This window comes from Doryrhamphus excisus, chromosome 13 (assembly GCF_030265055.1).
Source record: "Doryrhamphus excisus isolate RoL2022-K1 chromosome 13, RoL_Dexc_1.0, whole genome shotgun sequence".
Taxonomy (NCBI): domain Eukaryota; kingdom Metazoa; phylum Chordata; class Actinopteri; order Syngnathiformes; family Syngnathidae; genus Doryrhamphus; species Doryrhamphus excisus.
The window spans coordinates 8,956,880-8,981,046 of NC_080478.1; the positions used below are offsets into that span (position 1 = coordinate 8,956,880).

The window sequence follows — 24,167 nt, forward strand, 5'->3', positions numbered from 1 at the left end:
CAGGACACTGATGGCTACCTGAAGAAATGCATAGCCTTGACTTGGCCATTTTCCGGCTTGACGGCCCCTACGCTTGCCTTGAGGTTCAAACACTCGTCATGTATGCTGCCTACACACACTTTCTCTGGTGGTAAATATTTAATCAGGTCCTAGAAATACTCCACAGTGAGGCTGAAATGAGCTGATACGGCCATAGAAGGACATACATACATTGTATAGAATATAAACACATAAGGTGATGGATGGTCCCTAGAACACAATCCACAGGAGCAATAGACAATCTTTTCATGTGCTATCCTGTCCCTGAACCTGTATATCTATAACCCTATTTCCTTTCTAATCCAACCATTTGCCCCCAGCAGTCGTCTTTTTCAACTCATCATCTTCACTTATGCCCGTTATCACCGCTTCACTGTGTCTACTTCTTAATTGGTCCGTTCAGCTGCAGTTAAAAAAAAAAAAGCCATTACCCACATGCCCTGGTGCATTACATTTGTTCTAATTCCTGCCCTCCGGCCTCCAAGGTTGGAGCTCATACCGCAGAGGATTGTGTAACACAGACAATGTTAAAATATAGCCATTTAACATAAAATGAAGTCACGCTTTATGGGTCGGATCAAGTAAACTTTTACTGTGTAATAACTTAACTAAAGGTCAAGGGAGATATATTACTTTATTAGAGGCAGCTAGACATGGAATAGCACCCCTATAGTCACCTTTACATGGCTTGATGATAGAAAAGACTTCATATTAACTCACACATGTTCCGGTTAGTGGACAGTACTACCTGGCTATTGTCTCATCGATGTAACATTACTGACATTTAGTGACTCATTCATTCATACATTTTCTACCGCTTTTCCTCACAAGGGCCGCGGGGGTGCTGGAGCCTATCCCAGCTGTCTTTGGGTGAGAGGCGGGGTACACCCTGGACTGGTCGCCAGCCAATCACAGGGCACATATAGACAAACAACCATTCACACTCACATTCATACCTATGGACAATTTGGAGTCGCCAATTAACCTAGCATGTTTTTGGAATGTAGGAGGAAACCGGAGTACCTGGAGAAAACCTACGCATGCACAGGGAGAACATGCAAACTCCACACAGAGATGGCCGAGGGTGGAATTGAACCCTGGTCTCCTAGCCGTGAGGTCTGCGTGCTAACCACTCGATCGCCGTGCCGCCCGTCAAATTCACTCATTTCTTTAAAAAACAATGTTTTCCCTCTTGTTCAAGCAGCAAAGATTTATTCCTGGAAATAAGACGACAGTCACACATGCGAGAGAGAAGATCAGTGAAAACCTGACTCGGGAGAAATCAGGGTAATCACATCCCCCACGGTTACACGGATCAGTTGAGTACTGATCCCTCCATCAATACGCCTCAGCACAGGCTAGTCGTTACCGCTGGGACTAGATGAGCTGGGCGGAAAAACTTAGAGATAAAAAATTGAAACAAAAAAAATGAATCCAATTCATGTTTATAATCACTGTAGTATAACAGAAGTGACAAGTTACAATTTAACTAGTTTGACACTTCCTTTTACAACGGCTCGCAATGCTGCTGTGCTAAGACAAAAGCTGTAAATCCCAACACAGCTTCATGGAAAAAAAAAAACAACGACAAGGCAAATTTAGTGACAGTCTGAGTAGCTGCGGAAACCAGGCTGCATTGAACACATCAGTCAGAACAAGATGTGCTAACAAGTGGAGGACAATGAGGGACTCCTGTATTTTCTGGCCATGGCAACTCCTCTTAAGTGTTTAAAGGGGGATCTACTATGATCATTTTTTTGACCTTTTGAATTGAGTTGTGGACTCCTGTAGAGCAGCTATACACAATAACCCGAACAGACAACTTCCTAGATCTTCCAGAATCTGCACCAATTCCAGCTGTATTTTCTTGGTTTTGGGCTTGTCGCCAAAATGATCTGTTTTAATTTATTCCACCTATGACCCATCTCCGGGCACGGCCATTCCGCTGTGATTGGTCACACTCCCAAACTACTGCAACACAACACTTTCTACTTCAGTTGGGAATTGGAGTTGATAATAATAAAGTCTTTGGAGAGCTAATTGAAAAGTGTTTAGGAGCTACTGGCACCTCATGATCTAATGGATGGAGACCCCGGTTTACCATGTATGAACTAAAATAGTAAGCTCCTCCAACCTCAAAAGGAGCACGTATTGTCGCACACACTTTGTCAGAAGCCCCACTTGTCCCAGGGAGCTCAGAAGCCGGACGCAAGGGTGCCGCATTTACTAACTGCAGACAATCATGGCACAACATCAGTCGTAAAAATGTGGTCATTACAGTTTTTTAGCAGGACTACTGTGTTCCAGACAGTGAGCACTGTGGTTCTCACCACCTCGTGGGCATGTGTCCGACAATAATGCACCTTTCCGGCAACAGTGCGTTGTTTCTGGCTTCAGCAACAGTTTGACGGACAATTAATGTTCATGTTCACAAAAAGAGTCCCGTGTGAAATGCCGTTGACAGATGAAAAGATTTTTCTCAATAACGTCTGACTGAGCTTGCCTCGTAAACAGAGAAGCAGAACTTGGCGGAGGGTAGAGAGTGTATGGTGCCTACAGCCACGCCCATCAGGAAGACCGCTACTCTGTGACATCACAAAGAAAAAGTTTTAAACCGAGCGTTTTGAGTCATACCAAACTTCTTTCAGGACTCACTTCCAAATGCGCAAACCTTATTATTTGAAACTTTGGCATCATTTAACACGAGAATACAACATTCTAACTACATTTGTAGGTCAGAAAAGTGGAAAAAGTACAATAGGTCCCCTTTAAAGAAAAATACAGCTCATTAATGAACTTTGATTCCTACAATTTTTTTTTATTTCCCCAATATTCTCCTAAATGTTTTTTTCTCATAATGTTATGATTTTATTCCCATAATATTTAGATTTAATTTTGGAAATCTTATTAATTTTTATTATTTTTTTGTTTGATTTGTTTAGTTTCTCATTAGAATATTTAAAAATATTTTTTATTTAAATTTTGAACACATTAATTCCTTTAATATATCAACTTTACGCTTCTAAAATTACATTTATTTTTCATATAATGTTACAGGTTAGAGTTTCCTGGTAAAATTATAAACTTTTTTGCTCTTCTTATTATGAATTTATTTTTATTTAATCGTTGCTGTTGCCATTTTTATTCCTTTTCTTGGTTAAAAAATTGCTGTGGGCCATAAATACCCCCAGAGCCACACTTTGCATACCCCTGCGTTAGGGAAAAGCAGCACCAGTATTGCTGCTGGGAAATTCGTCAGTTAAGTTCAAAGGCCAATCTCTCGCCAGTAAACCAGATTACATGACAGGATAAACGACTCACTTATTGTAGTCCAATAAATGAGAGCATCATGTAATGCAGAATTCCAGCAGTAATTTAATATTATTGACACATTCCAATTGGAGCACATGCTGACCAGGTGTCTGACGTGGTAATTGAGAGTCTAGCACATTTCTTTTTGTGCTGACCCTCGGTGACAGGATGTCATTGTATGGTGAAGGTATGTCACACGAGCTAACCACACACTCTTCAGGACTGGACACAAAAAAAGTACAAACATGGTGCCTCTGCAGAATAACACAGGAGGAAATAGGATTGTGTTCCATGGGGCCAGACAATAATAATGGGAGAGAGAGAGAGAGAGAGAGAGAGAGAGGAGAGGGAGAGAGATAGAAAAAGTCTGACTCATCCATTCTTTACGAGCGTGCTGCAAGCTTGTGCGTGTTTGTGACGCCACGGTACGCTAACAAGGCAGATAAGGACACAGCAATGTATTCACCCTGACGCGCCAGTGTAGCTGCACAGTTGCTAACATTCATAGTGGAAAGAAACAACTTTTTTCTCAATGGGCCAAGAATGAAAACACAAGCATGACCTTTAAAAATGGAATTTCTGAATTGATCAGTGACAAACACAATGCAGCGCATTGTGATTTTCACATGCATTGTATTACACAGGTAGATGAAAGCACAATTAGAACATAGGGGCAATTATTTAAATTTTTACTATTTTTAGTTTTATTTACTTAGAATTTATGAATTACTTCAACCCAAGTGTCAAACCAACTTTACCATCCTAGGGTCGCGGGTATGCTGAAGTCTATCCCAGCTGTCTTCGGGCGAGAGGTGGGGTCAACCCTGGACTGGTGGCCAGCCAATCACAGGGCACATATAGACAAACAACCATTCACACTCACATTCACACCTATGGATAATTTGGAGTCGCTAATTAACCTAGCATGTTTTTGGAATGTGGGAGGAAACCGGAGTACTCGGGGAAAACCCACGGCTCCAGCATACCCGCGACCCTAGTGAGGATAAGCGGTAGAAAATGAATGAATGAATGAATAATCTAAACGCAAAATCTTATAATGTATATATATATAATGTATATAATTATATATAAATAATGTGAATGAAATGCTGTCATCATGAGGAGAGGGAACGTTTGTGTGAGGAAATATCTCCAACTAGTGGCAGAAACTCTTCAAACTGAAAAAACTATAATTAATACAATTAATTCATGGACGGGAAACAACCACAACACGACCCATCAGGCATTTTTTGTGTATACTCCCGTCATTTCTGGTATTTCTGCTCACTAACCATAGGAACTGAGATCAATTCACGTCAGTTAGCTTAGCATAGCTAACTGAAGTTAGCTTAGCATTTTTCTCCCGGCATCTCCCAGCCGAGGCCTGGTTCACATTTCAACTGAAACCCCTTATAAACATACTTATTTAACAACTCAATGCACCCAATACAATACACTCATATGTGACGTTTACTCATGTGTATACACCAGTCGTTATTTGCACTATGACCCATTCATCATTGCACTAAAATTAATATATCTGCAATATGTCTGCTTCTGTATATGCTCCTGTGCAATATTATGTGTATATCTTGGATATCCTGTATATATGTATATAAAAAGTTGTATATAGATAATATATATTGTATATATACAATATATATATATATATTGTATATGTACACACAATATATATATAATATATATTGTATATATACACAATATATATAATATATATTGTATATATACACAATATATATTGTATATATGTCTTTTTTTTACTCTACTTTTTGTATACTTTTTTAACTTGACTATTGCACTAAAAGGAGAAGCTCTCCAATCTCGTTGTACATCTTGTATAATGACAATAAAGGCCATTCCATTCCAGCATTACTAGCAGACAAACGCACAATAGATGAGTAGCTGCTGGATGTAGTGGTGATAACTAGAAATGCACAGAAGTAGTCTTTTGAAAAACATATTTGATATAAGTGAGCAGAAGTTCATATGTCCTCACTATCATGAGCTGCAGTGTGTGCAAAGTGTGTGCAAAGTGTATGCAAAGTGTGTGCCCATCTTCCTACCTTGACAGCAGGCGTGACTCCATCCTCAGTAGTGCTCTGCCCATTCTGTCAAAGAGAAAAAAAAACTGTCAGTGTATGTGTGTGTGTATGTGTGTGTGTCCATGTGTGTGAGTGCATGTGCACACAAAAAGAGGAGCAGGAGACAAAGAAGGAGAGAGAACATTTGCAAGACAGCGTGGGCGTCACAAGTCCACCGTAACACTTTGCTCCTCAGCTTCTGGCGGAGGTAATAATCTAGCACGTCCTCCCTTGTGGGAGAACCTTGCTACGTGTCATCGTTTTTCGTTTTGTTTTTTTTTAACGTACAGAAAAAATAATGACAAGCAGGTGAGAGAGTCCATGTGTTGTTCACAAAAACGCTCATTCAAACTTGTGATAGTAATGCGGAGTATTATATATATATTATATATAAATGTATATAAATACATTTATTAATGGGTTTTACATATGATATGATTGAGTAGGCAGATACTAGGCAAATGTGACATTGTTACTCTATTTATTTATGCAATGAAGCATTTTAATTGTCCTCGGAGAAGTACAGACATTAACAATGTGCCTGAAAGGCAAGATTAAAGCGAAGCTATTGTGCTAATTTTCGCCGCTTTGAATTGAGTTGTGGACTCCTACAGAGCAGTCACACACACTTTCTAATGCTTCTAGATTCTGCCGCTATTTAAACTCCAAAACAGTCTGTTTTATTAATTCATTCATTTTCTACCGCTTTTTCCTCACGAAGGTCGCTGGAGCCTATCCCAGCTGTCTTGGGGCGAGAGGCGGGGTACACCCTGGACTGGTCACCACCCAATCACAGGGCACATATAGACAAACAACCATTCACACTCACATTCATACCTATGGACAATTTGGAGTCGCCAATTAACCTCGCATGTTTTTGGAATGTGGGAGGAAACCGGAGTACCCGGAGAAACCCACGCATGCACGGGGAGAACATGCAAACTCCACACAGAGATGGCCGAGGGTGGAATTGAACCTTGGTCTCCTAGCTGTGAGGTCTGTGCGCTAACCGCTCATCCGCCGTGCAGCCCAGTCGGTTTTAATTTATGATAAAAATTTCAATGTTGAGTAAATACAGTTGTGTCAGCTTGTAAATGATTAACTACTGAAATATGTTTTTCCAGTGTTTCCACTACATTTCTTTATTTGTAGCGGCCTGCTACTAATACATTTGGACAGCCACAGATAAATCCCCATCACCCGCAACCCAACGCCACAAATACTATCAGGGCTCGACAATAACGATGTACCGATGGCCCGGGGCAAGTTAAAACAAAATTCGGGCAAGTAAATCTAATCAGTGATATTCCCGTCGGGCAAGTGCACTTTGGCATGCCATACTTCCAAGAGTTTTTTTTTTTTTAAGCGGTTCTTGTTGGGTGTTGGTAAAACACGGACTGCGTAATTCCGGTGGTAATTTGCAAAGCAATCCTTGCAAATCTTGAAATGGACCAATCAGAATCGTTTATTTAGACCGCGGTCCGTAATCCACAGTCCGCGTTTTACCCACACCCGCTGTTCGCGATCAACCAATCAGCGATCGTTTGACTACGAAAACATCTATCATGGCGGCGCTGCCAACATTGTCTAATTCTGAAGGAAAACATCAAAAAGTGATGAACCAGTGCCTCCTAAACAAATATTTTATTAGCGGCAGCAAATCAAATGATGGCACAGGTGAGTGAATCACATTGCTGTGACAATTTGAAGTGGTCACAATGAAACACCACCCATTAGATCCAACACCAAGTGCTGATTTTGCACAAGCTACAAAATCTAGCGCTTCCATTTCTCTGTGGATTTTTCTCACCTTTTGCTTCACAAATTATTGTTTGACCATTGAGCTTTTTTTCTGGATTAAAAACACTTTACTAGTACACAAATGTGTATATTCAATAATGTTTCATTGTGGTGCACAACTTATAAATATCACTGCTTACTACGACTACCATGTGTAAGGTAGTATGGTAGTACTCTCATTTCATCTTTATTTGAGATTCTCATGTGATGCCATAAAAAATATAAATACAGATATCATTATGGCAGTCTTTTCATTTTACATGGGGCAAGTTCGGGCAAGTAGTTCTCACCTTAAGGATTCCCTATGGGCAAGTCATTTTGGTTTTTAATGTAGAGCCCTGACTATATTGCAGTCATTTGGCTTTCTTGAATTGCTTATTTTGCTTTTTTGTCATGCCTCGCCATGGACTTGTATCAATGATGACAAAATGTGTGTGACGGTAAACATAGAACCAGAAATACGTAGACATGACTGCGGCGTACTGTTGGAAAAGCAGAATAAGCTGTGGTGTTAGTTAAATATCAGTTATACAATATATCATCACACAGATGCCAACATAATAACATGGCATCATTTGAGTAGTTTTACTTGATTTTAGTTTTATTAGAGTAGTCTCTTAACGGTCAAGAATGTTACAATGTTACTTGCACCACACCAGCACAGTTAATAAACTTGGATTTGAATGCAACCCCCCCCCCCAAGATCTAGAAAAGCAACAGAGACTCATTGCGACACACAAAAGACATGCTTCGATCAGTCGCTCATTTTGACGCACCCAAAAGAGACGCAAAAACACATCACAAACTGCTGACTCACAACTTTTAGCTGCCTCTCCGCATTTGGGACAACGTAAGAGTTGTTTGCTCTTTGTGGGGTGCATCTTAAGAGTATGATGAGTAGTATGATGAAACTTCAAAAACAAACACTTTTGTTGTCCAACTGCACACAGGAACCATGTGACCACAACTAATAACAATTAATTTTAATAAAGTTACTTACAAAAAAAAGTTCAATGTTCATGTTTCATATAAGGATTGTGAATAAAGGGCCACATTCCCAAAAAGTGCAGTTCTCCTTTAAGGCTGAGGGAGTGAGGTTTCAACGTACACTTGCACAGCCACACTGGCTGGCATTCATTACATATTAATTAAATATTAAAGTAAGATTATTAATAGTAATATTATGAAAAACAGAAGTCGCAATTTTTGGAAATTTAGGATTCAGAAAAAAAAGTTATAATGTTACAAAAGTATGTACAATATATTATGGTAATAGGCTGCATGGCGATCGAGTGGTTAGCGCGCGGGCCACACAGCTAGGAGACCCAAGTTCAATTCCACCCTCGGCCATCTCTGTGTGGAGTTTGCATGTTCTCCCCGTGCATGTATGGGTTTTCTCCGGGTACTCTGGTTTCCTCCCACATTCCAAAAACATGCTAGGTTAATTGGTGACTCCAAATTGTCTATAGGTATGAATGTGAGTGTGAATGGTTGTTTGTCTATATGTGCCCTGTGATTGGCTGGTGACCAGTCCAGGGTGTACCCCGCCTCTCGCCCGAAGAGAGCTGGGATAGTCTCCAGCATACCCACGACCCTTGTGAAGATCAGCGGTAGAAAATGAATGAATATTATGGTAATAAAGTCACAATTATGACAACAATGTTGAATACTGTAGATGGAAAATAAAAATAAATATAATACAATACAATACCATACTATACTATATAATATAAAAAATGCTGGAATTTTGTGAGAATACAGTCAAAATATGAGAAAAAAAGTTTTTCATTTCACAAAAATAAACTCACAAGCATTAATGTAATTTTAGTGGCATAGAGTTGAAATATTAAAAAAGAAGTTTCAAAATTATGACAAACAAAATAAAGCTGCAATTCTAGGAAAATGAGGTTGGGGGAAAGTTCATTCATTCATTCATTTTCTACCGCTTTTTCCTCACGAGGGTCGCGGGGGGTGCTGGAGCCTATTCCAGCTGTCTTCGGGCGAGAGGCGGGGTACACCCTGGACTGGTCGCCAGTCAATCACAGGGCACATATAGACAAACAACCATTCACACTCACATTCATACCTATGGACAATTTGGAGTAATGCTATGTTTTTGGAATGTGGGAGGAAACCAGAGTACCCGGAGAAAACCCACGCATGCACGGGGAGAACATGCAAACTCCACACAGAGATGGCCGAGGGTGGAATTGAACCCTGGTCTCCTAGAATAAATATCAGAATAAAGTCACAATATTACAAAAAGAAAATTTATTGCAAAAAGGGTATTTAAGATGGAAGTTGAAATATTTGGAAAATGTAGAAAAAAAAGACAGAAAACACTGACTTCATATGCTGTATATCACACAGCTGAGATGCATTGTGTCTTTAATATCTATAACTTCTTAGCATATCTACATGTATTGCTTTACAACATATCAAAGAGGCATCCTTTCATTTTCCACTATGTGGCCATCGGTGGGAAAAGTTTGGGCACCCCTGACCTCTTAATGCTCTAATTATAGCTAGGGCATTTATTTACCTAAACCCCAAAGACGACATGCTCTTAATTGGAGAGGGGCGCTTATTTCTGAAAATTACAACATAACAACAACATAACTTAATTTGGAAACTCGAGTAATGATTTGGAGTGCATGAGAAACTGGAAAAGAACATGTAGCTGTCTTTGGCCACATGGTCATTTATTACCCAGTATATTGCAACACAGCAGCAACAGAACTAATGTTGTAATAGCGGGCAAGGAGCAAACTCCTCAGCCAGGATTAAAGTGTAAATGTTTCAATGTTTTTTTCCCGCCGTACAAATGTGTGCTTGAATATATAAATATGTATTATTTTTTAGAATTTTTTGTAGGGTTGTTGCGATCAAGATTTGCTGCTGATACCAATACCGATCACATACATGAAGTGTAAATGTTTAAATGTACTAGTACTACATAGTGTCTGCATGCTCCCAAATCTGTACTGAGGAGGTACTCATCCCAAAATTTGGCCCACACTTTACGAACCTCAAACTCACCACACACTGCCAAGTGCTCGCCCCCCAAATTGGGGGTTGAACAGCTATCACTGACTCAATTCCATCACAATCTTGTAAGACTTTAATCAACAGCACCTCTGCTGGTTGCCACCATGTAGTGCACGTCATCTGACCTCAATTACTTCTACCGTTTGCTCTTGTATGCAAGAGAACGTGCACTAAATAAGTCCTGGAATTCGGCCCCAATTTTGGGTGCACCCTCCTCCTGATAAATTCCTGAAATTCCACTATTCCACATTAAATGCAAGCTTTCTGTATAGGAAAAAAAGAGCAGTTTTCAACCTTGAGCAGACATTTAAGACTAGAAGGGATGTGAAACTCCTTATGACCGCTAAATAGACTTGTGAATCCAGTTTGGCCAATTAAATCAGTGCAACTTCACTTTAATGATGGACATTGTTCTCGCAGCGGTTTCTGGTGAGAAGTACAACACCACAAAGTCTGAGTCCTTTTCGTTTTTTTTTTTGCTGCCATTTTTAAAAACACAGTACAACAGTATTTTCACATCCTCTATACCCTCTTCCTTCTCCTGCTTCCTGTGTCGACTGTGCACAGTTGAGGCACGGAGTCCACACAATGACAAGCAGTGGCCTTGACAACCAAACACAAAACAAACAGGCTTTACAGTGCGAGACGTCGTTGGGGTACGCATCGTTTTCCGCATTCTTTTCGATGCAATTACGCTGTAAATGCATCATTCAAATATATGGGTTTTCTCTGGTAATTAAATGGCACACCATCTAAAAGTGCCTGCATTTTGCAGGCTTATTGATTGGACTTTGATCAATCTAATTGCACCAGTCATAAAAGCTCAGCAAGCCATAAAATGAGCCAACATGGGAGGAATGAAGGCGATTAAGCGGAAAATATATAGACCAACTACTCGTATATTATACGCTAATCCAAACGTTCTAAAAATTTATTATTTTTCACCAATTCTAAATAAGTTTCAGATGTCCCACAATAGTGTGTGTGTTGTACAAATTCTAACCTTGATGCTGAAATTTACGAAGGCCCTACTGGGAAGACAATATTTTGTCTTTGCATAGCTTCAATACTAATATACTTACAATACAATTACAATAATTACAATACTTCAATACTAATCACTGCATGTGTGTGCTGCTTGTTAATAAAGCGACTGAAATGCAGTAGAGTAGTATTCTATACTGGTCTCTACATGTCAGTAATGTTACTTTATTGAAACAATAGCCACAAGGAAGTACGCTGTCAATGCTAACATGTGTGTTTCTATTATTAAGTCTATTATTAAGTTATTTCATGTCTACAGGGCTCTAATAATGGTAAAAAAACTACCTAAACAGGTTCAACTAATCTAAGTACTAAAATATTTTATAATAATAATATATATAATAATTTATTAATATTTAATCTAACTTCATTTATAGTAGTCGGGTATGGAAACAATGAACAACATTACAGTTACATTTTAATCTGCGATAAAAGTTCTGGCAATCACATCTGGTGCTTGTGTGTCTTACTAAACGACACCTAGTGACCATTGTGGAACATACTGTATATAACATATAATTCACAGTGTCTTTGAATGTGTCTTCTGAGCTAGTTCTATACTTGAAAAGGCTTGATTGAAGCAAAAATGTTGGTAATGGTTTTATTTCATTTGAACATGCATCAGATTACAATTGAATGCATCCCATAATCAGTTCACAGTTCCACACGCCCAAAAGGAGTAGGAAGAAGCAAAGCTTATTAAATCCTACCCCTCCATCTGGTACTTTTACAATCAGTAACTGTTACATTTGTTCACTTCCTGCTTTCTATAATACAGTTTAAGTTTTTTTTTAATAATGTACCTCGTACCGAAGTACAAGGTGATATGACCATCCAATGCCATAATGGGTACCATAGTAAGTGTCAATATAGTGATATATATAGCACATCATGACTGGTTCAAGACTCTTCATCCTTGTATTTAGCAAACATCAACTGCTTGTATTGTTTCTTGAATTGGCTCATCGTTGTGCATTGTTTGAGGTCCTTACTCAATCCGTTTCATAGTTTGATTCCACATACTGAAATGCTATGGCTAGCATAACGTAGTCCTAGCATAGAAGTGTTTCAAATGTAGTTCTTCCCTGAGATCATATTTCTCCTCTCTTGTTGAGAAGTATTGGATGACATTTTTAGGTAATTGGTTGTTTTTAGCCTTATGCATTATTTTAGCTGTTGATGAACTATATCAGCAAGTTGAAGTATTTGTGATTTTAGAAATAAGGAGTTAGTATGTTCTCTGTAGGCGGCATTATGAATTATCCTTGCTGACCTTTTTTGCAGTACATTTAGCGATGTTCCCATTGGGGATCGTGAGAATAGAAAGAATCAACTGGAACCTTCATAAAACCTTTATCAGGCCTTTTCAAAGACATTTTAACATTGTGAAATGCTGTGAATATGTGTAAGTGTGTATGTGTAAAAAGAAGTTAGCCATTTGATTTTTATGCTTAAACAAAAAATATTATGTATTTGTCATGAATTAACATGTATTATTGTCACCCAAGTGTAAAAAGAAGTTAACTACTGTAAAACAACAAGCATTGGAATACTAGCTGCCTAGAAAAGTAGGGGACAAATCCAAATAAAAGCTGAAATGCTATGGCTTTTTAAACATAGTGTTTCAAATGTAGTTCTTCCCTGAGATCATATTTCTCCTCTCTTGTAGAGAAGTATTGGATATTAAATGTTCATATTCAACCATGTATTATTCATATTCAGCAATTTACTCATATTTTTTAAAAAACGTGCTAGAGTGAAGCCACAAAATTTTAAGCAAGAGATTACTGTATTACCTTATCACACCTGACCTTTCCTCTCTCAGCTCCAATATACGCATTCTGATTGTTCTTACTGTATCTAACCCATGACAAGAAGGGCACGTCTATGCATATGTACGGTCAGTGTTGTCTTCCCGACATTGTTCTTTCAGTACATTTCAACCTCATTAGCCGCGCATGGCCGATCCAAGTGGCCCAGTTCATAGCGCTGACTCTCCCGTGGGTATTCCTCAATGAGAGCGCAAGCATGCACACAAAGCACAGCTAACATAAATACACGGCGTTACTGAGCCAGTTAGTATACATGTGGGAATACCATTGAAGAAACATACAGTGTGCAAAAAAAAAATGCATGAATACCTTACATTTCTCACCGTACAATTGTCTGAGCATACAAAGTAAACAACCTCAGAGTACTTTTTCTATTCGATTACCCAGATAAATGTGTATTTTTTTTACCAAGATGAGAGTATATAAGCAGCAAGCAATACAATAACCATCATAAACAGCATGCCGGTAATCCGAGCTGACTGAATTTCTTGTTATCTCGGTGAGCATTGACAGAGATCACTTTCCTCCTGTCCGCTAATCCCATAAAATGGACATTATCTATTTTTGTTTGCTTCTTTTATAGGCATCTCCCTTACAGCGGCATCAAGCGCATGTAGAAAACAATACCTGCAACATTTAACATTAGCTTCCCCACTATAAAAAGGCTAAATATATATATATATTTGAAATAAAAAAGCGCTGTGTCACACACCCACCCTCACTCCCTCCAACACTCCAACAGTCAGGTGTTCCACAGGTCACACCCAGATTAGCTGCACTTAAGCCCGACGAGGAGATAAAGGCATGAACTTGAACACACACAAGCACAAAGATGCCGCATGCAAGCAATTGACCCTCATTTTCTCCTCGACGGGGCTCTGACATTATATAATAACCTAAAGTAGGCACAGGTCTTTTTCCAATGCGTACTAAATGCAAATATGCTCCTCAGAAAAACACACTTTACACTTATGAAATATGCAAACAGCTCAGAGACGCAACAGCATAAATAGCTTGAGCGGTGCTATATGCGATATCTCACATTATTAAAGTATATCTTCTCAAGGGACAACATTATAAAAGTCATTATTTAAAGCAGTCAGTAAACAGCTTGTATACGTAGCGGTATTAGGGTCCCGAGAGGACTCACGGATGGAATCTACTGTTAAATCTTAAAATAAAACAGATTTCATAGGGACCTAGTGTATAGACTTGTAGACTTTATAGAATTGTCTAAGTCAGGGGTCTCAAACACGCGGCCCGCGGGCCAGATCCCGAAGCGTTCCCAGGCTAGTTGAGAGATATAGTCCCTCCGACGTGTCCTGGATCTTCCCCAAGGCCTGTCAGACGTGCCTTGAACACCTCCCCAGGGAAACACCTGACCAGATGCCACAGCCAACTCATCTGGCTCCTCTCAATGTAGGGGAGCAGCGGTTCCACTCTCCTGGATGACAGTTCTTCTCACCTTATCGCAACATCATCTAGTACAGGGGTCTCAAACACGCGGCCCGCGGGCCAAATGTGGCCCGCAGGACACTAGTTTGAGGCCCCCGCCTTGATATGAAAGTTTAATGTTAGTGCGGTCTGCGCAAGTTTGATATGGATGCTGTATGGTATCATGTACCCAGAAAAAATTATTAGATTTGATTAATGTTCATGTTGAAGGTTAAATAACTGTTAATAGTTATCCTCCCTATCCGTGTGGAAGTGGTACGTTTTTGGCTATTTGGGTTTAAAGGAAATAATTTGAAGGCTACCGTTTAGGTCGCTAGCTCTCTAGTTTGCGAGTTAGCATGTGTCTCAAGACCCTGCAGTTGCGCAATATGTTGTAAATAAAAAGAGTATAAATGTGACTATAGTCGTGTTTTGTCATGTCTACAGGGCTCTAATAATGCTTTGTTCATTTTAATCTGAAAAAAAATATTTGTCTACCCACCAACTATATATGGTTTCTTAAGTTTTTATTATTTGCTGTTTCATTATTATTATAATATTTATTTATATTTACTCCAGCACCCCCCGCGACCCTCGTGAGGAAAAAGCGGTAGAAAATGAATGAATGAAATTGTCCATAGGTATGAATGTGAGTGTGAATGGTTGTTTGTCTATATGTGCCCTCTGATTGGCTGCCGACCAGTCCAGGGTGTAGCCTGCCTCTCGCCTGAAGACAGCTGGAATAGAGACCCCCCCGACCCTTGTGAGGATAAGCGATAGAAAATGAATGAATGAATGAATGATTTACAGACAGGCATCCGCCAGGCAGCTTAGTGTTGCCGGAGGACCCTGCAACACACGGAGTTGCAATACCCTTCCCCCACTGCAACAGTGGTGAATCACAACAAGGGTACGTTTTCAACTTTTAATTAGGCTCCAACAGTTAAAATTAGTTGAAATATTGCCACCTGCTTTGAAATAGGAAACATGAATGCCAAAGGCATGCAATATACGTGCTTGAAAATATAGTTTAGTTTATGGGTCTGAAAAACAGGAATGCTGCTGAATGCATCATCTTTAAAAGTGCCTACTGTTGGAATTAAGGAGCTGTTGATGTAGATGGAGGCTAATACATACAGCTGTTAGGAACACCGCTTTAATGTCAACGTTGTCAATCCCTATGGTGTTTGTAGGAGTTTCATTCAGCTAACGCCGGGCTGAGGTTAAATGCGTGTCGAGCACGCACACGCACACAGAACGAATTGGAGCAGCCGTGTCTGCTATCAGAGGTCTTAAGCGTGCACAACACAAACTTTAATGATGAGAGAAATGTTTTATATATCATACTAAATTGTGTCAGTGTGATGTGTTTGTGTGTGTGGAGGCGGGGGGCATCTCACTGTGGAGGAGCAGTCATCACATCGATGCTAGATAAAACTTCGTCAGAAATGTTTTGCATATGTTGAATATTTATTCCTTTTAAATTTCATAATGCCGTTTAAATGTGTGTTTAAGAAACCTGAATCCTACTGTGTTCAGTGTTTACATTTCAAAAAATATTTGTTTAAACTTGTAACTGTAATTTTTTTGTCATTTTTTCATGTAAATTGAGACAGCAAAAGCAGTATTGGCCCAAGCAAAATCGTCCATTGGCTAAGGGTGATAGAAAAAAATCGGTATCGGCCCGAAAAAACCCATATCAGTCGCTCCCTAGTCAAGAGACAACATTGTCTCGAGAGAGTGTGAATGGTGTACTTACTTTTATCAAGTACAAAATAACAAATCAAGTCGTAGCCCAACCCAGTGGATAGATGCATGATCCTGACTAATGCCAGCGGCCATTGCAGGTGGCACTGAGTCACCAGTGGAAAGGGTGGGAACGATTATTCACTCTCAATCAGACGTCACTGTCACTGCGTCCGACAGATGTGAGGAATAAAAGCAAATCATCAAATATTTACAACTTCCCCCTCCTTCCTTGTTTCGCATTTTGATTCATGTACACTCCATGTGCCACCCCCACTGAAGAAATCATTAACAACAAGCATGGAGGGAAAAACTAACAGTTTGACCTTAAAGCACTCAAGCTGCTTCATGCGCCTTGAAGCGGAAAATCAATAGGATTCATTCACTGACATTGAGAAAGTAAAAAAATGGACTAGCAGAGACTAAGATTGTGGTCTGCATATCAACACATTATGATGAAATATTGGTAAAGAAAAATGACCTGCACTCATCTGCTCCAACATGGTGTCAGAATACAATACTGTCTTACTCATTTCTGGCATAGTTATGTTGTTTCTACAGGTATTTATTTATTTTCTATTGTGCAAGGTGTCGGTTATCATCTCACTGATGTTCAACAAGTACAGTACGAGTCAAAGGTTTCTCATTGAATGGCATGAGAAAGGTCTCCAAACTTTTGGCGTGTGCTGTATTTTATATGACACGGATACTGGCACTGACGTGGGATGCCTTGTCGCTCTGTATTAACTGCACGGACAAATACATTGTATAAGTACTACGGGCATCTGCTGCGGCAACTTAGTGGGATATCTGTGTGAAAGGGGGTCCTGCCAGAATTGTACCAATAACAAGAGCATGAAATCCTGCAAATCCTGCAATAAGTGAATTTCGGCAAAGTAGAATTCTATATTAATAAATTGATTATTTTCATAGTTTGAGCCAAGAAAACCTGTCTATGACTTTCAAAACAGATTTTCTACCATTATTTTCTATCACTGCAGGGACAAAAGAGATTCGGCTCACCATCTGGGTCCAGGTATTTTAAAAGGATTCTTTAACATTGCGAGGTACAACAATTCTCTGCATTTGTGCATACAACTTGGTCAGAAAAAAGGGTCAGACCACTTGGGGGACAACAAAAAATACGAGACAGGTTACAACAGGTTCTACAAGGTTCTACATCAAAGACTAAAACTCAAAATATTAAAAAAATTGAGGATTATTATTTTGGTGTGAATGACTTTGAATGCTTCTCTAGTTTGTTCTAAACTTAAGTGTTTCATACAGAATGGGGAAGAAGGACAAAGTAAGAAGCCAAAAACATAAGGCTTCTACAGAGAATGGGAGGACCAACATTCTATGGCTGACTCCAGGCAACGTAACCTAAGGTATCTCATCAATATATATATATTGATATATATATATATATGATATATATGAAAATATCTCATCAATGTAACATTACTGATGCCTCGTAGCCAGAATACTCCATCTGACTTTTTTTCTATATTTTAGACTAATAATATAGGCCATAGTCAACCAAAAAACAGTGATCAATAAATAATTCATGATGAAAAAAACTGTAAATCGATTTAAATATTTGATTGTGGTTAATCATATTTGTTGTCTATAGTAAACTCAATTCATCACATTTAATCATATATAGAAATATAATAGTAATAATAAACAAACATATATTTATTTAAGATTGTATAGCGCTTTCAGGATACTCAAAGATGCTTTACAGTAAAAAGAAAATAATAATAAAATAAAACTGAATAAAAAAAAGAGTAGAAACACATTAAAAAACAACAGAGTGGAAAACAAGGCTAAAAGCGGGTTACAGCAGTCAGGTATAAAAAGTTAGACATTTAAAAACATATTTAAACTGATAGGTTTTGAGTTGTTTTTTAAGGTGGGAATGTCAGGGCAAGCACGGAGTGAGTGAGGCAAGGAATTCCAGAGGGTGGAGGCAGCAATATGTTTTTATCTATAATAAGTAGGGGAAATCTAAACGATTCGATGTGCAACTGCAACAATAATTACATCAGGTTTGCACTAATATTGCAAGTCCTCCCTGCCTCTCACACCTCCCAAGCCTTTTAGCTGACAGTTCAATGCAAAAATCATCAGAGAGATGTAAAAATGTAATTAAAAAAACACTGGTTAGTTGGGACACTCTTACGCCAAGGTAGCACTGTATATGACAATAAAAACAATACCTGCACTGCTCCAGTCTGTGGTAGGCCATGTAATCCGTGATAAATCAAACATAGCGACAGTAGATACTAATAACTTTGGTCTTGCTACAAGAGCCATCTGCCAGGGCTTTGAAGCTAACTTTACCGATCTACATACGTACTGGAGCCTATCCCAGCTGTCTTCGGGCGGGGTACACCCTGGACTGGTCGCCAGCCAATCACAGGGCACATATAGACAAACAACCATTCACACTCACATTCATACCTATGGACAATTTGGAGTCGCCAATTAACCTAGCATGTTTTTGGAATGTGGGAGGAAACCAGAGTACCCGGAGAAAACCCACGCTTGCACGGGGAGAACATGCAAACTGTGCCGAGGGTGGAATTGAACCCTGGTCTCCTAGCTGTGAGGTCTGCGTGCTAACAACTCGACCGTCGTGCCGCCACTTTTTGATTTCAGTTTATACTAAAGTTCTGTTACTGAAAACAATAACTTTTTCTACCTTTTCTTGACATGAATATATATGGGTCAAAATTGACCCGAACACCATCGATGTTTCTTTAGTGATTAGTACTAAAATGAGAAAATAAATAAAACTAATTGATTTAAGAGATATGTATTATAGCCCTCAGTAATAGCCAGGTAACAAAATAACCTTCAATTTATTAATATGATTCTTTTGACGTTCATTTTACCATTTTTGGAAATTAAAATTGAGGAGTATAGTGACAAAAATAGGCCTACATGCCCACACCAAAAGTATTAAAACCAACATTTTCAAGGATGAGGAAGCCTAAGAAGGTAACCAAGACATGAGAAGCAAATTTGATGGTAACTTATTGTTTTTAGCTGATTTAATACATGGGTCAAAACCAACCTGTTAACATAAGAGATGATACCAGAAAGCTAACACAAGAGGAAGGTTAAAGGAAACCTCCGTTACTTTGACAGCCCTAAAAGAATGCAAAAGAGCGAGGGAGGAAGCCATGTTCCAACTGCGATGTAGCGAGGCATGACTGTAATTCTGCAACTCATACCACAACCATATAATTAAATGCATTATAATGTCAATGTGACGTATAAAGTATTTCATCAACACAACAAGGGCTGGAGAAGGGTTTAACCTTAAACCTTAAAAGAGGAAAAATTGCTGGGTCGACTGTGTCTCACCCCCCCCCATTGCAAAAACAAGAAACCATAGACTACCGCTTACATAAACTAGCATGTCATAAAGCAGGCTGGTTAGCTCAGGCAAAGGCAACATAGTCGCCAACATAGCGTCTCTAGGTCCGTCCCATCTGTCCACATCGCCGTGTCGCCTAAGCGTCCAACATGCTCACTTGGCACGGACCTAAATGGCACCCGTCCTAGTCGGACTGGCAGTGGTTGGTGTGATCAAATTCATTGCAGCCCGGGGGGATCGATGGTCTGAGAGGAAAGACTGCCTTGCCCCCCCCTCTCCCCTTTAGTGCAATCCTATAAAAACAATGTTTTGTGTTTTTACACTGCACATTTTCCCATCAATCAAGCAATAAAAAAGGCAGGCAATTCCACTTGACACACTTTACAGGGTCAGCGCCACCATCTGTTCAGAGGTGCTGCTGACAAGTGGATGAGACCAACCACACGATGATACCACTTTCACACATACACAGCCACACAATGTGAGTGACTCATTTCTGCTGTCAATGACTGTATCTGTATCACAGAGAATTTATAATACACCTGATGATGAATGAGAGAAAGTCATTAACATGGATTTGAGATTTCATGAATCAGTTATGTGATTCATCTTCCGAGTGCACCATGTTCCAATCCCCGACAAGTCGCATATGCAGGGGCCGGTCGTTAGTTTGTTCTTTACTGTTATTTGTTCCGAAAGGCAAATGAAAAATGAGGCAAATTCAATTAATCCGCTCGAAGCAGACAAAAATATGAAAAACAAATACATTTTACAGAGAATAATTATAGTTTTATATGCAGAAAACATTCATTCATTCATTCATTTTCCTACCGCTTTTTCCTCACGAGGGTCGCAGAGGGTGCTGGAGCCTATCCCAGCTGTCTTTGGGCAAGAGACAGGGTACACCCTGGACTGGTCGCCAGCCAATCACAGGGCACATATAGACAAACAACCATTCACACTCACATTCATACTTATGGACAATTTGGAGTCGCCAATTAACCTAGCATGTTTTTAGAATGTGGGAGGAAACCCACGCATGCACGGGGTGAACATACAAACTCCACACAGAGATGGCCTGCGCGCTAACCACTAGACCGTCGTGCCTTTGCTTTGCCACCTATAATACAAAGCTAAGCAATTTTGTTCTGCTAGCTCGGTTTGAACAGTTTTAATACACACATTGTATCACGACCCCCCCCCACATTCTTCAGTTTTTCTGCGACCTGAGGACAGAGGACATTATGTAATATGGTGCACCAGAGCTACACAAAGGGGGAGATCATAAACACAATGCATGAATATTACATGTCACCTATAGTGCAAGATTCCTGCAGCCGTTCCACAGGTTGTCACGACTTCCGACTCCAGTGGTTCCTCTCAATTTGCACAAGGTTGCAAATATGGAATTCAGCATCAAATAATTTACGTTTTTAGGCTCTCTTAGTGACACAAATATGGGCATGTTTATATGCACAAAGACTATACATATAGTGAAAGTTATAAAAAAATATGGTGAATCTAGCTAATGAGTGTCTAGCATTAGAGTGTGAACCGACAATTTTGGAGTTACACTATTCTAGCTAGAACATCACGTGTGTGTGTGAGGGCATCCCTTAATGCTAGCACAAGGGGTGTGAAGTATAACACTGGACACTGACTTGTGTTCATAGCAATTGTCACTTTCTGACAAGTATTGTGTACGTCACAACAGACAGTAGTGCTGATGTTGCTGTGTTAAAGTGTACTTGGTTCAGACTTGTACACAATTTGTATTATTTTTAATTTGATCTAAATATGGTAATGGTTTTCAGGGCTCGACAATAACGTTGTACCGATGGCCCGGGGCAAGTTAAAACAAAATTCGGGCAAGTAAATCCAATCATTAATATTCCCGTCGGGCAAGTGCATTTTAGCATGCCGTACTGCCAAGAGTTTTTTTTAAAGCGGTTCTTGTTGGGTGTTGGTAAAACACGGACTGCGTAATTCCGGTGGTAATTTGCAAACCAATCCTTGCAAATCTTGAAATGGACCAATCAGAATCGTTTTTTTAGACCGCGGTCCGTAATCCACAATCCGCGTTTTACCCACACCCGTTCTTGTTCGCGATCAACCAATCAGCGATCGTTTTACTAGGAAAACATCTATCATGGCGTCCCTGCCAACATCGTCTAATTCTTCAACAACTTGTGAAGGAAAACACCAAAAAGTGATGAAACAGTGCCTCCTAAACAAGTATTTTATTAGCGGCAGCAAATCAAATGATGGCACAGGTGAGTGAATCACGTTGCTGTGACAATTTGAAGTGGTCACAATGAAACACCACCCATTAGATCCAATACCAAGTGCTGATTTTGCACAAGCTACAAAACCTAGCGGTTTCATTTCTCTGTGTATTTTTCTCACCTTTGCTTCACAAATTATTGTTTGACCATTGAGCATTTTTTTCTGGATTAAAAACACTTTACTAGTACACAAATGTGTCAAATGTTTCATTGTGGTGCACAACTTATAAATATCACTGCTTACTATGACTACCATGTGTAAGGTAGCATGGCTTGCCATGTTAACATACATCTCCACAAATTTTCAGACATTCCTCCAAATACAATGCATCAGTACTATTATCTGATGAATTATCAGCATATATTGATATATGATATCATTATGGCAGTCTTTTCATTTTACATGGGGCAAGTTCGGGCAAGTAGTTCTCACCTTAAGGATTCCCCATGGGCAAGTCATTTTTGTTTTTAACGTAGAGCCCTGGTTTTATTTCATTTGAACATGCATCCCATAATCAGTTCACAGTTCCACATGTCCAAAAGGAGTAGGAAGAAGCAAAGCTTATTAAATCCTACCCCTCCATCTGGTACTTTTACAATCAGTAACTGTTACATTTGTTCACTTCCTGCTTTCCTAATATAATTTAATTTGATTTAATTGTATTCTTTTTAATTAAAAACATTTTTTTTTACATTTTTTAAATATTTTTTATTTATTTTTATTTTTTTTTAATGGTTTTAATTCTTTTGAAAATGCATCAGATTACAATTGAATGCATCACATAATCAGTTCACAGTTCCACATGTCCAAAAAGAGTAGGAAGAAGCAAAGCTTATTAAATCCTACCCCTCCATCTGGTACTTTTACAATCAGTAACTGTTACATTTGTTCACGTCCTGCTTTCCATAATACAGTTTAAGGTTTTTTTTTTTTAATACTGATGATATGACCATCCAATGCCATAATGGGTACCATAGTAAGTGTCAATATAGTGATATATATAGCACATCATGACTGGTTCAAGACTCTTCATCCTTGTATTTAGCAAACATCAACTGCTTGTATTGTTTCTTGAATTGGCTCATAGTTTGATTCCACATACTGACATGCGATGGCTTTTTAACGTAGTCCTAGCATATAATTGAGTTCTTCCCTGAGATCATATTTCTCCTCTCTTGTATATCTAAGCAGTCTTGAGATTTGACTTAAAACACTGCACTGTACATGCAATGACGGCAGCAGGAACAGACTAACTCCCCGTAAAATTGTTTTTTTATGGGACACTAACATAGAATAGATTACGTTTAGCCTTGCAGGTTCCATTGTACTTATCAATGTAGATGCCATATGTTTTAAAGTAACTTTTTCCTTTCAATTCAGTGTTTCCAAATAAAGATAGAAACCAACTGAAGTGATAGTCTTTCAAAAATGATGTTGGACGGTACATCATCAACAAAATTATTTTGTATTTTTACATTGCCGAAGATGACATTTTCCTTGAAAGCAGCACAGCGAGTTTCATTGAAATCCAGCAGTCCTATTCAAACAGTGGGGCGGTGAACTGTCAAAGGGGAGGTGTGAGAGTTACAATATTTAGTGCAGACCTGCCAACATGTGTTAATTTGTCGTATAAGCGTGCAATTTGATTTTTCGAACGATGTTTGTATGCGTCACTGCTCTCCATTATGTTGCATTTTGCTGGTTTTCGGTTTGGAGTTCAGTCTGTAGAGTACAGATGAATCAATAGATATCAGTTTCTCAGTATTACAGTATTTCAAATTGGGGAGGGTGCAAAAAGATGTCTGTCCCCCCGGTGGGAGCCATGACAGAAAATAATTGAAAAGCACTGGAGTAAAGGGGGAATATATTAACAATAATTGGAAAACACGCCGTGGTTATATGTGCATGGAAACAACATGATTATTTGACATTTTTACACTACACAGGATAGTACGGAATTGTGCTTTAAAGCACCACACAGGGCTTCATTATGGTGCTGGTAGAAGGTATAATTAATGGGGAAACTATACTATACTATTGTTCTATGTGCATGAAGAGACACGTTAATGTGATTATTCTCACTTTCACATAGCAAAATATTAGATATTCCTTTAAAACAGCAAACTAGGTTTCGTT

The 24,167-nt window shown here is 39.1% G+C and overlaps 1 protein-coding gene across 3 annotated transcripts in view; it reads right to left on the minus strand.

Moving 5' to 3' along the window:
* The window catches only part of rps6ka1 (ribosomal protein S6 kinase a, polypeptide 1), a 59,884-nt gene that overhangs the window by 26,860 nt on the left and 8,857 nt on the right, over nucleotides 1-24,167 (minus strand). For all 3 annotated transcript variants that reach the window (XM_058089900.1, XM_058089899.1, XM_058089901.1), the window contains exon 2: nucleotides 5,436-5,480. In XM_058089900.1, coding sequence (XP_057945883.1) covers nucleotides 5,436-5,480 — 45 coding nt within the window. The remainder of the gene's footprint in view (nucleotides 1-5,435; nucleotides 5,481-24,167) is intronic.